Here is a 16,656-nt window from a genome sequence, read left to right on the forward strand (position 1 = left end):
AAAAATTGAACCAAAAATTGCAAACCACAAACAATTTCCCATTCCTTTTATATAGGTCACAATTACAAAATACAAATGTATTACATATTACAAACCGAAAATTGAACCGAAAAAATCCAAAAATTGAAATACATGTGGAAGCAAATAAAAGAATTTGACCTGCGTGCTGAGCTTTAACACTACTATCCGTGATAACTACAAGAGCCGGAGCCGCCGGCAATTCAGAAAAAGAGAAAAGGAGAGAAGAAAATCACTCTTCAGGCAGTATCTCAATCAATACCGATACTAACCACGGAGCTATGTTCATCGAGAGCAAAATGCTCGACAGAAAACAAGGCACCACAGAAAAAACACAGATCAAAATGAATGAATTGCAAGTCAGGATGCAAATAAACACAGTAAAAGCACTCGTTCTATTGACTTCGGCCTCTAGAATAAATCAGCTTTCCTCTTCTGCATGTCTTGCTTCCACTTTGGCAGTTGATAGAAAGCATCTTTCGGCATCCCAAATATAGTCTGAAACTCCTCGTCAGAGAGATAGGTCTGAAAAACCAAGCCGACGATATGTCACTATGATTTCAAAGCAGATATTGATGAAAATGACAACATTCACACAAGACCAACCTCTCTTCTCTTAAAATCAATGCCGGTTACAGGATTGTCAGATTTAGCCCTCAGTTGGTCATAACTGAATGTACTGCGACTACTTTCACTCTCACTCTTGTCCTGCAGTGTCTTTTGTTTTGAATCATCCTCACTGCTTTCGGAAGCAGCTGCAGCTTCACCTGTTTCCTTGACTTCAGGAAGTTCCTGAGGACCCTCTGTTTCAAAAAAAATAAAATAAATAAACAGTTTCATTTTTTGCATCAAATCCTGAGGACCCAAATACATCAAATCCGTTCGCTAAACATGCATATAATGCATAATCATAAGTATTTCTACTTTCTTACCAGAAGCACTAGTTTCTGAGGGAGGGCTTTGCACAGGAGAAGCATCTGGTGTTAACTTACTCTTTTCAGCTGTAAGAACATTTGAAAGTGCAGCAACTGCTGCAGCTCTTTGTGTTCCTTGACCTGATGTGGACGGCTTGGGAAGAGAAGGTTTGTTTCCAGGGGATGAATTAAATGCAGAAGATAAAGCAGCTAAAGCTTCTGCTCTTTGCCTTGGTCCTCCTTCACTCGATCCATCAGACTTATCCTGGCCCTGTGATTTTGTGGCAGTTGAATTATTGAATATAATGCCTCAGAAATATTGATCATGGATCATTAAAAAAAGGAGAAGTGAAAGGTTAAAAAGTGCTAAGAAACAACACTAAGTCAAAGATGGATAAAGATCGAATAAAAAAGCTCCATGTTACAGATTAATCTTAGATCTAGCATATCCTAAAGCAAAGAGGGATAAAGGTCGAATAAAAAAGCTCCATGTAACAGCTTAATATCAGGTTCAACTTGTCATAATGCAACATTCGAAAAACCTAAGGGATGTTTGTATGCACACCCACTTCCTTAGTTGATTATTCCACAAAAGAATGATAACATGAAAAGAGCATAGAGAGTGAAGGGAGGATGAGATGGGAAATGTACACTTTCTAATGCAACTTTCTGTAAGTACTTAACTAGGATGAAGGTTCCTACTATTCATTCATGGAATGAATTAAAAGTTCTGCTTGTCTGCACACCGCATGTGAAGACATGACAACACGGCAATAGCATCTACTACAAACACAAGATGCTGGTACAACAAATTTTATTTACCGCTTGGGATGACTTTCCGGAGGATGGATTGAATGCAGATGATAAAGCAGCTAAGGCTTCAGCTCTTTGCCTTGGTCCTCCTTGGTTCCCAGTGGACTTATCCTGATCCAGCAACAGATATCCGTTCTCCGTGAATTACAGAAGGATAATAAATGATAACGCTAAATTTTTTTACAAAATTTGATAGATTTCAACCCTTAACGTTGTTCAATCATTTCGAACTGTTATAAGAAGAACATTATTCCGGTAACTAACTTATAATGAGAATCTTAAGACATGATATGATCATGGTTCCCTCGTATATACTAGACAGAATGTATCATATAGCATTTCGCACACATGTATAAGAGGAGATTACGATGCAACGTGTTTGATAATATACATTGCTTACCTCCACAGCATGGCCAATTCCAAAGAGTATTGACACCTTCTTGAGGAATGAGTTTCCTTGAACCTACATTGAGTGTAGATATACTGTAAGAAAATTATATATTAAACCGAATATTGTAATGCATCCGTATAAAGTCCTTTCAATTAAAACAGTTGATATCTACAAAGTTTTTTGACACTGTCATGCCACTTTGCTTCACACTTTACCTATCAAAATAATGTTTTCATCACAAAAGTTTTGGTCCGCCTCTAAAATTATTTAATGAAATGTCTGGAATCTCAAATGCACTAGCAAGTGTAGCAGAAACAAAGTCATATTTTAGATGATTATCTCTGACATGGTTATTACACTGAAGAGGGAGAGAATGTAAGCACATCATCAATCAGTAATAATTTACCCAGAAAAATATTGTTGATCGACTCGTATGTTATTACCAAATTAGACTTCTAGGCTTTTGTTTTATTTGAGAAGATAGACCTCTATGCATATTTAATCCCTACTGCTATATGATATTCTATACGTAATGATCCCTAAACCAATTCTCTTCCCACCTAGGCAGTTTATCACTTACCTATTTGTTATGCCACTTCCCTATTTGTTATGCCATTTGCACAGCATTATCATTTACAGTATTCTGCACATATATTTATCGTCGCTTAATTTCATTCTAGTTCAAAAGACTAGTTATTTCAATTAATGGGTTAAAGATGAAATGGAAAAGTAAAAACCCCTCCAAAAATTCCAAATTACAGAAACTTGTTGCATTCAACTTAAATGTGTTTTGATTATTCCTTGCTTGACTAGGAATTCCTTAAAATTTATCTAAATAAGAGAGAGAGAGAGAGAGAGAGAGAGAGAAAGAGTCTGTTGTTTTAGAACATACAGTGGCTTTTGAAAGATCCCATGAAAAGTATGTTGTAAAGAAGCGAGGTTCATTTCCTTCAGTAACTTTGTATAATGGTACATTAGGAGCCAACCCCTCCAGAGATGCCGCCAGCACTATGTATTTCTGCACAAATATGAATGGAAAATGTAACAAATGAAACATATGACAAAAATGCAAATATTTTAAGGTATACCTTGCCAATTTCAAAAGCATTTTGCTTTTCTTTTGAGTCTACACATTGACCAACCCAAACAAACACTTCGGCATGTGTGTCAAGTATAAGGATATCCTCTGTCAACAGATCATCCTGAGTGAAGTTGTAAATTTCCTCCACCTGCAGAATTAAAAATGAAGACAGGGATTAGAAGCACTAGCGCCCACATAAAAATGGAAGCAAATACCGATTACACTCAAAAGGCCAGATAACTCACCTGAAACTTTCCTGGGGAATAAATGAACAATAAAAAAGACACAGTTAGAATGGAACTAGCTTTACAAATAAAATTTCCAACTTAGACATCATTTCATGTCATAAAATTCTACCTCTGTTGAACGAGAATGAGAACAGGTGGGGATCTCTGACAATCTCCTGAGAAACTTTATTGCTGGTGTAACTTTGTTTCCCTCCTAGAGCAAACCAGAAGGATGAGCTCTCAGTTCCCTCTTTAGCATGTTTTAGGGTAACTCCTGGCTGTATTAGCAAGGCATATAAGGCTCAAATAGATGAACATTATATCGGTGGCAATACTGAAAATCAAAAGCCTAAGATATAATAAATACTATTAAATTACATTAAGCATGAATACTGAACACTGTCCATCGATTGTACATGCCCAATCAAGTTAACGTGTACAATCATCTTATTCTTTTATCATCAAGTCGAAACAATGCCAGAGCCCAGTATACCATTGTTACTTGAAGCCTGACTGAAATACATTTACTAAGCATACTTGGTTTTATTGACTCTTCTGGATGGTGCATCTATGATAAGTTTGAAGGCAAATAAGTTACGTAAGAGGGCAGAGAGAATAGAAATCTTCAATACGAGTATACCTTCAAAAATTCTGCAAGTTTTGCTGCTAACTGTTGCTGCTCAACGGTGCATTGATTTCCATTCCAGGCAAACATTGAGGACCCAGATTGCAGAATGAAACACTCGGTAGAGTTCAATGATGTTGCCACCTAAACAAAGAAATCTGTTTTAATATAAAAGAAAAGACTATTTAAAAAGCCCAAAGAGTACAAAGATTATGTCCAGCAGTGAACAAGTTGTCTAACATCTAAACATAGCATAGAAAACATTCTCTCGAAAGTATGCAATTCTATTTGAATCTTCCTACTACATATATGAAGAAAACACAGATAACTCTATTTCATCTTCCCCTCAATAAATCGCATCCTACATTTCATATACCAAATTATTCTCTATACCGGCCAACTACAGCATGCTAAAAAATCCGGTGTGAAAAGCATTCAGTGGTAATCTTAAAGATGCATACTACTAGGGAACAGATAAGTCTCCAATACGAGGAATTCAGGGGTAATCTTTGATTCCTTTTCTGTTTTTCCGGCTTTTAAAGTTTTACTATGTACGACGTCTGGGATTCACTACATTTTTTGGCATTGGGTCCTCCATGGTCATCGTACCCATCCAGCAAGGAAATTAGCTATAAGTAATATCAGAGACGGAGTGCTTATCGCTTTCTAAGGTCAGTCTCCCAAAATACGTGAGCATATATTGTCATGTAGGATACGTGATTACAACATATGAATTGGCTCCTACCGCATCAACTTGCACTGCTTTACTGTTATGAACATAAGTTCCAGATAACCGAAAGAGTGCCACACAATCTGTGGTATAAGTTTCATCCGTCAGACCTTTCTCCTCAACCGATTTCTTATAACCAGAGCTCAAGCCACCCTGAAGAGGAAATCAATCAAATTAAAATGATAACAATAAACCTTCAAATGAAACTAATATGGAGAGGTCTTTGCACCAGACTAAAGTCACCAAACTGAACAATACCTTCAGGACCACCATAGGCTGAAAAAGTGCTACTAACTGTGGTGGCTCTTTACCTTGAAATATGTGACCCTGCAAAAGGCCCCTATTATATATAGGTCCGTAAGACACATTCTCCAACATTGACTAAAGACAATATGATACCTGCACTGGTCTTCCCTTCAGCGAGTTGGACATTGTGCTGGCCAAATGAGAAGCAGTTTTCTGGTCCTCCTAAAATGGGTTATATAATGGAAATTCTTTAGCAGTCCTCTTACAAGGTTTTCTAATATGGTGCAGAAACAAAATGCAGAAGGATGGTTTCACGAAATATTAGACAAGCTATTACCAAAAAGGTAAAAAAATAAATGGAAAATCATTAGAATGAAGATAAGAACATGACTCTTTCTTCTGATATCCTATGTTAGTCAATCACTAGGTTTAATAATAGCTTGAACAAAGAGGAGAACAAACAAAGACCCAGACCAAACAACATGTTTAGTGCACCGAAAACCCTTCCAGATAATGCAAACCACGCTTAGACAATAAGCTGTCTCTTTCCTATGTGAATGAAACTTCGTTTTTTTATTTATTTACTCAAAAAATCAAGAAGTGGACATGAAGTACACTGAAACAAGAAGACCAGGAATAACCACCGAAAATGTCCGATACTACCAACCTATTGTTCCTACTTCAGGTCAAAGCAAACTTAACCAGTACAATAATCATCCAAGTATCCAACTATAGCTCAAAGAAAGGAATATCTCCAGATTCTGCAGCTACTGGAGCCCACAAAGAAGCCAAAAACCGCACCCTCTCCACAACAAAATCAAGCGTTCCTCCTATCTTCAAGAAATGACATTCAACTCTAACCAAAACACCGAAAGACATCAAAGACACAACATTTTTTTCCGCAACCCTCACCCACCCCCAACCCCAATTGAAAGCACAATGCATGTAAGTAAGAGGTTGAAGTGCAGGTCCCTTTCTTTATAGTTTATATACAAGAATTCTGACAGAAAGTAAAGTGATTCTTTCAATTATTTGAATCCTAACCCGGAACAAAGTGAATTACCTCAATACTATCCTTTCCAAACCAACAGCACAAAAAGTAATCTTCTTTTCTATCACCAGAGTGGTAAGTATAGAGAATGATATAGCAATCTCCACTGTAAAATTTACCAATATCCTCCTTAGGTAAAGGAGTCTTGGCACCACCATTGATACACCATACCTGAAAAAAAGAAAACAGAATACCCAATATTCCAAAAGATATCAACAAGGAAGCCTAATTAATTAAGTCATTACTAGAAGCATGATTAACATATATCATTATCAACTAGACCTCCATCTTTCCACCTCCTTCTAGCAAAGGTGGGACCTCCTCATTTACGGGAGCACCTTTTGCAACACCCTTTAAACCAACACCTTGTTGCTTCAGCAAAGCTAGCAGACCGTGAAGATACAATATTAGATAAAGCCAATCAGAAAGTATTACAGTACACTTTACAACTCAGGAGTTGATAATTACCTGCTACTTTTCCTCTTCCCTCCTCAGTTCCAGAAGTTGCTGATCCTGAAGGCCAAGAATCGAAGTTGGACTTGAATGAATGTGTTTCATAACCTTGAATAACCCGGGTTATTCGTGTTGACTTTGGTCTATTCTGAGTAGCAAGAAACTCCTGGTGACAAAATTCAGAGTTACATTTATGTAAGTCACTCATAAATCTATCTGCTTGCCAGCATGGATAAAAAAGTGCAGGTCACTACCTCAGCTGCTTGGCTAGCAGATTTTCTGTCCTCCACTTGTGTCACCCGGCCAACCCAAACAAACACCTCTGAACCGCAGTCCAGTAAGTAGCATTTGTTGTTTTCAAGCAAGGATTTGGCTAGTTCACCTTCTACAGTCTTCACTTCACCCTCGGTTATGCTTCAAAAACCAGTAAGTTTAAGTTAGAACCTTATGAGGATTATACCAGAGATTAACAATAAGTAGATATTTTGTTTCCGGCACACAGACAGACACTGACACAGAAACAAGTGTCTGGAGCATGTGCTTACTAGGCCACCTAATACATGCAGATGCACACACATGAAAAGCATATGACCATACGTGTGTGTGTGTGGAGGGAGGGAGCAAGAGAGAGAGAGAGAGAGAGAGAGAGAGAGAGAGAGAGAGAGTTCACTATTTACTAAAAATCAAGAGTTTTAGACAGACAATAGCAGAATATGAGAATACCTGTACAGTATAGCAGGAGTAGCTTCTGGAACCACATCATCTTCAGTGATTACCTTCTTTCCAATTGGAGCAAATCCACCCATTAGGACCCAAAACTCACCAGAATCGGACTCTGTATCTAGCTTCCCATCATCTGCCATAATGCACACCATTTTTGACAAATGAAATAAGTAATGAGCGAGAATGGGCAACACAGATAGCAAACATGTAAGGTAACAATTCTGGTTGGATAATGCGGGTATTTTGAGTACCAGAGAAAATGGAAACATGATAAAAGTTCTGTGGGCTTGTATATAATATACATTGTCACACCGTATATGCACTTACCAACTATTGCAACATCACAGGTTCCATGATGATACTTTTCCTTCAAAAACTGGATTACTTCCAAAGCCTTCGCCCTCTCCTGGATATTAGAATTTGCTCCGTTGAACTGAAAGATCTTGTTTTCAGTGTCCAGGATGAACACATCATCGTGATTCAGAGAGGAACGCGCAAAAGGAACCTACAAAATCAGAATACAGGGTGCAATTCCCTTTAAACTCTATCAGAATCACATTAAGGAAACTTAATTGAACTCTAACTCTCCAGACCAAAAGAAAAAGAAAAACTCTAAACCCTCGTGTCAGAAGAACAGGATACCTGCTTCATTCTGACAACTCGTTTTCCTTTGCAGATATACAACCGAGTTTCAAATTCATCTTCCTCAACCTTTTTAAATCCAGAAGCAACACCCCCCTCCAATGGTATAATACAAGGTTTGAAGTATGACAAAAATTTGTCAGATTCATGGCCTTGAATTTCACGATGTTGCACTGCACGTCCTCCAAGAACTGCATCTAGCTCAACAGTCTTAATAGCTGCTGTCCCAGCTTCATCCTACAATAAAAAGTCACTACATAAACCATTTTTCTCTTACTTCTACATATAACATCAGAGGAAATTCAAGGCAAGTTCAAACTTTGAACATACACACCTGACTTGTATCTTTCCCAATCCAGAAGTGTATGTCATAGAGATAAGCGCCCCCTTTGTTTTGTGTTGTCTACAAACAGTCAGAGAAGTGCATGAGTTATATGAAAGAAACAAGCCTCCTTGAAGGTAAGCCTTTTTATTCCAAAGTATGATATGTCCAGCAGAATCCCTGACTTCCCCTTTCTTAAGGTGGAACATGCAAAGAAAGGGAAAGGCATAAAAAAAGATTTGATAGAGAGCCATGGTAATAGTGTGCACCATTTTGAGTGCTAAATTTATTAATCAGTGCAAACCTCCACCATTTTTTTATTAAACCTTTTAAACCCGAACGTAACAGCTGATAGAGGGAGAACATCAAAAAGTTATTCAAGAAGAATGACATCAACTTATGGATCACCCAAAAAAGAAAAATTGAACTTTTGCATTTCTCGGAAGAAAATTACTGACAAATTTCGTTTTTTTTAAGCAATCTTGTGAGGAAAAAAGCATAAATAGTAAAGGCTTCGAAAAGAAAAAAAGAGAGTAAATAAATAGACAAACCTGCAAGACAATATAAGAATCCCCCATATAGAATTTTCCATGTTCAGATTTTGGCAAAGGCACTGGTTGGAAGTCCTCAATTCGCCAAATTTCAGTCCCTCTATAACATGTTAAGCTTCACGACCTCAAATGTGGAAACACAACATGATTAACATATTTAAAAGATAACCAGAAAGACTTGTATATTCCCAAAATTGACACAAAGTATAACCTACTTTACATTTTTGTCTATAACAACAAAACCTTCACTCAGCTCTTTAGGTTCGGCCACATGAACCCTAGCCTCTATTCCAACTATCCTGGGCCGTAATTTTGTTTTAAGTCACTTTTACTTCATTTTTTTTATTTTTTTTATTTCAGTGGATGCAAGATAGTAAGATTGTTCCTGTCCCTTGTTATAGTTTTTAAAAGTAATATTTTGCAGACTCCATTTTTATTGAGTCACCATCTCTGGTAAAAGGATACAATCTTTGACCTGCTCCCTGAAAAGCCGGATCCAAAGCTTTTGTAGAGCTAGACATTGCCTGAAATCCCTTAAGAATGCTTCTTTCAGTAAGGCAGAATTACTTTGAATCCTGCGTCCCTATAAATTCCACAAGATTTCACTGCAAGGAAAATAAAAAACAAAGACAAATCATCAAATGGAGATTTGTTACCAAGCCAAAATGAATACTACGTCATTTTCAAAAACAGTATAGAGATAACTTATGTCAAAAGTAATAGATTTGCTTCAACAATTCTTATGTACAAATGTCAGTGTTGATACTCAACATAGAAATTCAATAGAGATGCTACAGTGAATCTTAGCACTACGACAATATGAGTTGTTAGAATAAGATCTCTTCTCATGATGTTTAAATTGTGAGCACTTACATCTTGTGGGCACTTACATCTGGGATCACTATATATCTCCATAAAGCTACACTAACCGGTTATTGATTTTCGTATACAACGAACTTCAAATCAAACAGGTAAAAGTGCTTGCCAAATAAGACATAACACCAACATGAGTAAGTTAACTCATGCATGAGAATGAAGGTCAAGCGCTGATGCACTGTATTTACATTTTAGTTGTCTAACTTGGTTGGTATGTCTCAATCCATTTACGTCAGGTTCTAGCTTATGTGTTGGCCATTGAACCTTGGATCTGATTCTCAACTTACCCCACTTGATAAATTCAGCTAGGAAACACAAATCATGTTGGCAAAACATTTATAAACTCTCTTCGCTGGACTGATTCTCAAGTGAGATATTCCAAAAGGCATTTCCCAGACTACATTAGTATCACGGACTCCCCTTCCCTGGACTAATTTCTTGACTGAGATACATCCAGAGGTAGTTCACGATAAAATTAGTAGGTATCTAACTCTCATAAGTGCATCATTGCTTCCACCTCTTGCTTTTCATATAGCTAGAATTTGGTCCATATATGTTCCAGAGAACTTAGAAAACCTCTTCTCAGTTCATGATCCTCCTCTTCAAGCTTCGTCCTAGTAGGCTTTCTTTAGGTAAGCCTCCATTCATAGCGATACAAAGACCTAAATTCCACCCTGCTGGCTACCCAGACCACATCTTTAGAAGCTTATCACCTTTTTTCTCCTTCTTTACATGTGAGCATGCAGATGTCAGTAGAAAATATGCATCAAAAGGGAAATATACTTCAGCCAATTAACAAACTGCCCTAAGATTTTTCATCTTTAATACTACTCGCTGGTGTTACAGTGGAGCCGCTTCTGTACCTAAAACTAGTCCCTGACACTACTAGTTTATAAATTTCTACATAGATGTTGCTTAGATTATCTTTGTACAGTTATATAAACTAGTGGTGATATACGGTCCTTCCCTTGAAGTTCGCACTTAGATCATCGTGACTTAACTTAATCATAGATGAGTGATCAATCCATAAGAATATACTTATGGCAAAAAATTTCTGGAAAACAAGTTTGGCCTCAAAGCTGATCCTATTGGTCTAATATAACTTTATGTTCACATATATTATATATTGGGTAATATTAAATTTTATATCTTTACTACTGTCCATTCAACTTGGATCATAGGCTATTTAAACCACTGGCTTCAAGTACGCATTCAGGCTGAAGAATCATCATCGGTAACTTCTCAGCCAAGAACAGTCATCCAACTCATCTTATTTTTTACTTCGGTAACAAATATTTGATACTTCCAAACAGGCTGTATAGAATCCATCTATGAAACATCTGCTAGGTGTGTAGGACTGCAGACTCAAGCACTGCAATTAATTACTGAACCCACTTAATGCGAATAATCCTCCAGCACAGCTTTCCTATGGACCAAAACATTCCTGAATCCAACTGAAAAGAAGCAAACTGAGAATATCTTGGCAAATTTAAACGTCCCTTCCAGTATTCAAACAAGTGAAAAACTACCCAAGAACTGAATATGACTTGTGATCAACATGACCACAGAAAAGGCAATAGGACTGGATACTTGATTACTATCAAATCCAAAGTTATAAGACCTACCGGGAACATGCCTGATTATTCAACAGCAAAATGTAGTGAGATTAGAGTGCACTCGCACACACGCTCAGGGACACGCAACGATTTTACCAAATGAAAGAACCCAGATAATATTTCATCAAAAGGCATTCATAACAGAACCTAGATAATATTAAGATCTTCTAGTCATCTGTTCAATCACTTACTCAATCATTTCAACTCAGTCGATTCGAGCTTTAGATAAACTCAAATCAAGATAAGGTTATGAAAAGAAAAGGTCAGATCAAACAATACCAACAAGCATAGATGATCAAACAACTACCAAGCAATAAGGAGGCAAAACCAACATACCCCATCAGATCAAGTATTCAACTTTATCCAAAAACACAAACAAAAATAAAAACAACCAGAGCCTATTAAATTTGATACAAACCCATAAAAACCCAGATAACTAAAAACGAGAATTGCAAACAAAATAACGATCAGAGCAAAAATGGAATAGCTCTGAAAACAAAGAGATCCAGATAACATACAGAAAAATGGGTATTGATGGAGCTGAAAAGAGTATGAGATCGATCAGAGAGAGAATTGACGTACCAGAAATAGGATCTCTGTGTGTAATTGTAATGATGGAGGGTGGTGGGGGTGAGAGATAATACAGACAGAGAGAGAGAGATGGGAAAAAGGGTTATGGGAGGGACGAGCTGCAAGAGCTGGCAATAAAGAGAGAAAGAAGAAGATAGTTGGAAAGAAAAGTGAATTATTGCTGCGGGTGTGCGCTTCTCTCTCTAACTTTTTCGTGAAGCCTTTGAGATTTGTAATTTCAGATATATAGAGAGAGAAAAAGAGAGAAAGCAGAGTTTCACAGAGAGAGAGAGAGTGTTAATGGAAATATATATGAATTTTGGTGATGAAATGGTGAGAGGAGGAAGAAGAGAGCAACAGAAATGAAACGACGCAAAGCGGAAGCGGAATGATAGAAAGGTTAGAGAGAGAGAGAGAGAGAGTTTATGGTTTTGACAGGCAGGTCGTTAATTAAGGGCAAAGATCCGGTGACGGTGGCACCGGCCATGTTGGCTATCCTCTTCGCTTATTTCGAATTTCTGATTATTTGGCTTACTTTCCAATTTGGACTTTTTATTTCTCTTTCTTTTTTTTTTATTATAATATTTTAATCTTTTTTTTTTATTCTTTTTGCCTTGGATTTATAGCATTACACCTTTTTCCCAACCTTTTCTTTTCTACGTAGAAATTTTGTCTACTTTTTTACATGTTGAATGGAAAATTCTTTGATTTTTACTGATTTCTTTGTACCAAAGCAAAATGAAGGGAAAAATAAAATCACAAATATATATATATATTGTTGAAGGAAAATTCAGAGAGTTAAGCGAGGGGCAGGCGACAAGAGAGAGAATAGAGAGCTCATTTGTTGTGAATTGCACACGCTTCTTTGTGGCCTTATTCCTTTACTTATACTAATTAGGGGGCTATACTTGCCTCGCAAGTAATACAAGTCATAAAGGAAATAAATCTCCTAAATCTTATTAGAATATATTTCTAGATTTACACAATCACATTCCTAAACAATATTAACTATAACACTACCCTTTGAGTGTGTAAAACTTAAGAATTAGCCACATCAAGTCTTCACCAATGATTTTTTGGAGTCTTCAATCGGCATAGGTAGTTACGCATGCAAATCTAAATTAAGGTTTCATACAAGGAAACATAAGCTCACAAAAATCTGACAATGGTAAAACCAAATGCGAGACATAACTCAAAGTCTCGAAGGAAAGGTGAGAAATGCAAAGTCAATGTTTAATCAAGCAGCGATTAATGCTCACATCGAGATATGACCAACCTAAAATAGGTGCCTCGTCAAAACCTTGCTAGGTTAGCAAAATTCATGAACTAAAGGAAACAAAGTACATTAAGGTTAACTTGGTATCTATTAGATACTCCCTCTCAGATCGATAAAACTCTTTAACTATACTACAAGTAGTGTAAATCAAACAGTTTAGGCATTCTAATTCCTCGAATAAGCTACAAAAGAGTATACTTCGACAATAACTTGGTGAAGAGATCACTGAGGTTATTTTGGGAATGAATTCGGTGATTTCAATATTTTGATGCTTTTGATGCTGAAGAAAGAAGAAGAACTACGACGCAATGTGCTTGGTATGATCTCCTTTAATGTATCATTTTCGAATATGGTTTATACATGCAGAATTATCTTCAAAGATCATTGTTGGTACGTCAATGATAGACAACAATTCATGTGTGCTTCGAATATGCTCGACAATGGCTCTTAACCACGTACACTTATGAGCAACCTCATAAAGAATGAGTATCTTAACATGGTTTGAACCCAGAGCAACTAGGGTTTGCTTTGTAGACCTCTAAGATATTGTGGTCCACCAACGGTAAAGACATAACTCATTTGGGATCATGTTCAATGCAAGTCGAGTACGTACCCAGTATTAGCATAACAAAAAAGGCAAGGATCAACTTAAGGACTGAGAGGGGCGACGGTCATGCATGAAGATGAATAGGGATAAAACAAGCCCAAATCCATTTTACCTTTAAGTAACATATAATGTCTGTAACACATTTCAGTGTTTGTGTATAGGCGCATGTTTGTATCTTGCTAAAAGATTCACAACGAAATAGATATACGATTTTTTACTGGTATACCAGAATATCGTCAGAACAAGGTTTGATCTCAAGACCAAGCCAATATCAAATTTTCCCAAGATCCTACATCTCAAATTCCAATTTGAGGTATGCTATAATTTCTTAAGCTCCTTAGGAGTCCCAATGAGATTTTTGTCATCGACATAGACTACAACAATCTTGAATCCAGAACTAAACTTCTTAATGGACATGCAAGGGCATAGTTCATTATTCACATATTCCTAACTAGTCAAATACTTGCTTAGACAATTATATAATATACGTCTAAATTGCTTCAATATATAGTGAATGCCTCAATCGAATAGAGAGGGGTTCCTTGGTTTAGAACTATTTGACCAATGAATGTAAGCCCATTAGGAAACTTTCACGTAGATTTTTCGTATCAAGATCCTCATATACACACATTAGTTGCATGTCAAGTCTATCGAAAACTACTAGACTTGCAAGCCTATGCCTGACAATTCCTGATACTACCCGATAACCCCCCGATTCATTATCGGGTAACTCAATAAGCACATGTTAAGATAACGGGTTGGTTCGGGTATACACGTGGGTAACACGATACATGATAAGCAAAATATTAATTTTATAACCCTAAAAAATACTATAATTATATATATATATATATATTAATTTAACAATTTTATAACCCTAAAAACTATAATAATTATATATATTAAATTAAATTTAAAAAATTGGTGACCATTGGATCGGCTAAGATTTAATCTCAGCTATCCATTGTGGATTAGGTTGGAGGCTATCCTTATCTTCTTTCTCATTCACTCTGATCTCTCCAGTCCAGACTTACTCCTGCGCCGTCTCCTTAATCCACATCTCTCTCACATCCTCCTCCGTTCACTTCCTTCAACTCGACTCCGGCAACCACAAGAAAACCGCACACAGGCAAGCACACGCTAAAGGTATGCATTTTGTATTTTTGGGTATTCTGTGTTTTTTTTCAAAAACTAGTGATTTAGGGTTTACCTTAAAATTAAAACTAATGGCTAGGGATTCTCTGGGTTTAGGGTTTCATGGATTTTTTGATTTTGGAGATTTTGGAGTTTTTGGGTTGGGGCATGTTTGTAAACATTCAAAAAACCCAGTGATTGAGCAAGCGTGCTTCGTGTTGGCTTTGCAAGCTTGAAAATCACAAAAGGACGAGGCATAAATAGAATCAAGTATTGAAATTTGAGAGTATAGATGTAGTTATGTAAATTAACTTTATTATGTCATGCCATTTAGTTGTATTATAAGCCGTAAGGTGAGATTCATTACTTAATGTCATATATATATATATTGAGGATATGTTATCAGGGGACTGGGGATGTTAGAATTCAGTTAGCCTGTGAGGTAGGCAACGATAGAGTAGTGACGCCCTACCTATTTTTATTTTGCTATAGTAGATGCAATGTCTTAATTATTTGTCCCAAGTATTGACAATTAGCAAGCAGGTCCTTTATATATATATATATATATATATATATATATATATATATATATATTTTATTATTATTGTGAACATTGCGAGTTCATTTGTATCTATGTTTCATTTGGGGTCTATTTACTTGAAGTTAATAAGTGGGGTCTATATTTGTTTTCCAGATTTGGACATGTGGAACAAGCAAAGCAATTAAGCAAGGCTGGAACCTGCAAGTGCAAGGTATTTTTAATTGGATTGTGAATTTGAAAGTAAATTTGAATTGGATTGTGATTTGTGGATATGTGAATTTGAAATGGATATAGATAGGTGAAACTGAATTGGATATGCAAAATTGAAATTGAAATTGAAATATATATGTGAATTTGAATGGATATGGATATGTGAATTTGAAATGGATATGGTATGAAATTGGTATGAGTAAGATTTTACAGTTTTGTTTTTCTTTCTTAAAGCAATGGATGTTGTAGAGCAAGATTTTATGAACCTTAGTGATGAAGGATTAGTGGAAGTTACAATAGGAATACAACCTGATCATGAAAGTGAAAATATAGAAGATACAAATACAAGTCCAGCAAAGAAAAAGGCTAGAGTGATCAAATTTGGTAAGCGAACACTCAAGTCTCCTGTTTGGAAAACTTTCAACAAATTGACTACTATTTTTGAAGATGGTAAAAGTCGTGCTCAATGTAAAGATTGTAAGAAATTGGTAATAGATGATAGTCATCATGGGACAAGTAATATGAATAGACATTTGAAAACATCCCCTGGACCAACAGGTGGATTATTGTTAGTGTCTGAATTTTGTTCCCATAACTTTGATCATGTGGTATTCCATGGCTTATTGGTAGGGGTCATCATCAAGCATAATCTTCCTTTTAGTTTTTCTGAATATGGGGGAATTAGGGCTTTGTTTGCATATATATATATATATATATATGAGAGACTTTGGATACGGTCCCTAACTATGAAATTCTTTGACTGAAACCTTGTTGATTTTCAATTTTTGATCAAAGTCCCTGAAATTAATGTGATAATTTATTTATATGTACGTTACTATATTTTTTAAATTAAAAATTGAAATTTATAGTTGTTTATATTAATGAGATTTTAAATAAAAAACATAATTTGTGGGATTAAAAATGTTAAAATATAAATATACTATTGTGTGTGTGTGTATGTCTAAACATTGGTACATTCATCAAAATTAATAACAAAATTATTGTATCAAAACATGGGTACATTCTTCAAAATCACAAA

General features: G+C 36.2%; 1 protein-coding gene across 1 annotated transcript; it reads right to left on the reverse strand.

Annotated features, from left to right (window-relative positions):
- Window positions 1-17: 17 nt before the first annotated feature.
- LOC125467804 (villin-3-like) lies at window positions 18-12,267 on the reverse strand. Its single transcript, XM_048576096.1, has 24 exons — window positions 11,862-12,267; window positions 9,253-9,392; window positions 8,788-8,887; window positions 8,249-8,317; window positions 7,915-8,151; window positions 7,600-7,777; window positions 7,273-7,405; window positions 6,804-6,963; window positions 6,565-6,715; window positions 6,379-6,479; window positions 6,109-6,267; window positions 5,199-5,267; window positions 5,058-5,126; window positions 4,815-4,952; window positions 4,085-4,213; window positions 3,575-3,722; window positions 3,463-3,473; window positions 3,225-3,365; window positions 3,029-3,154; window positions 2,146-2,208; window positions 1,755-1,856; window positions 951-1,203; window positions 625-821; window positions 18-543 (listed from the first exon to the last, which is right to left on the reverse strand). Exons 2-24 carry the CDS (start codon window positions 9,306-9,308, stop codon window positions 430-432), a joined length of 2,904 nt encoding a protein of 967 aa, XP_048432053.1. The 5' UTR covers window positions 9,309-9,392; window positions 11,862-12,267; the 3' UTR covers window positions 18-429.
- Between the last annotated feature and the right edge of the window lie 4,389 nt (window positions 12,268-16,656).

The sequence above is a fragment of a genome, unplaced genomic scaffold (assembly GCF_019419815.1).
Source record: "Pyrus x bretschneideri cultivar Hongxiangsu unplaced genomic scaffold, Pyrus_bretschneideri_v1 Contig83, whole genome shotgun sequence".
Taxonomy (NCBI): domain Eukaryota; kingdom Viridiplantae; phylum Streptophyta; class Magnoliopsida; order Rosales; family Rosaceae; genus Pyrus; species Pyrus x bretschneideri.

Coding starts and splice junctions, on each gene's coding strand:
- LOC125467804 (XM_048576096.1), bottom strand. CDS start 9,308: ATGTCTAGCTCTACAAAAGCTTTGGATCCGGCTTTTCAGGGAGCAGGT. Junction 4,214..4,814: donor AAGCAGTGCAAGTTGATGCG/GTAGGAGCCAAT, acceptor TTCTTTGTTTAG/GTGGCAACATCATTGAACTC. Junction 1,857..2,145: donor GAATTGGCCATGCTGTGGAG/GTAAGCAATGTA, acceptor TTGCTGGATCAG/GATAAGTCCACTGGGAACCA.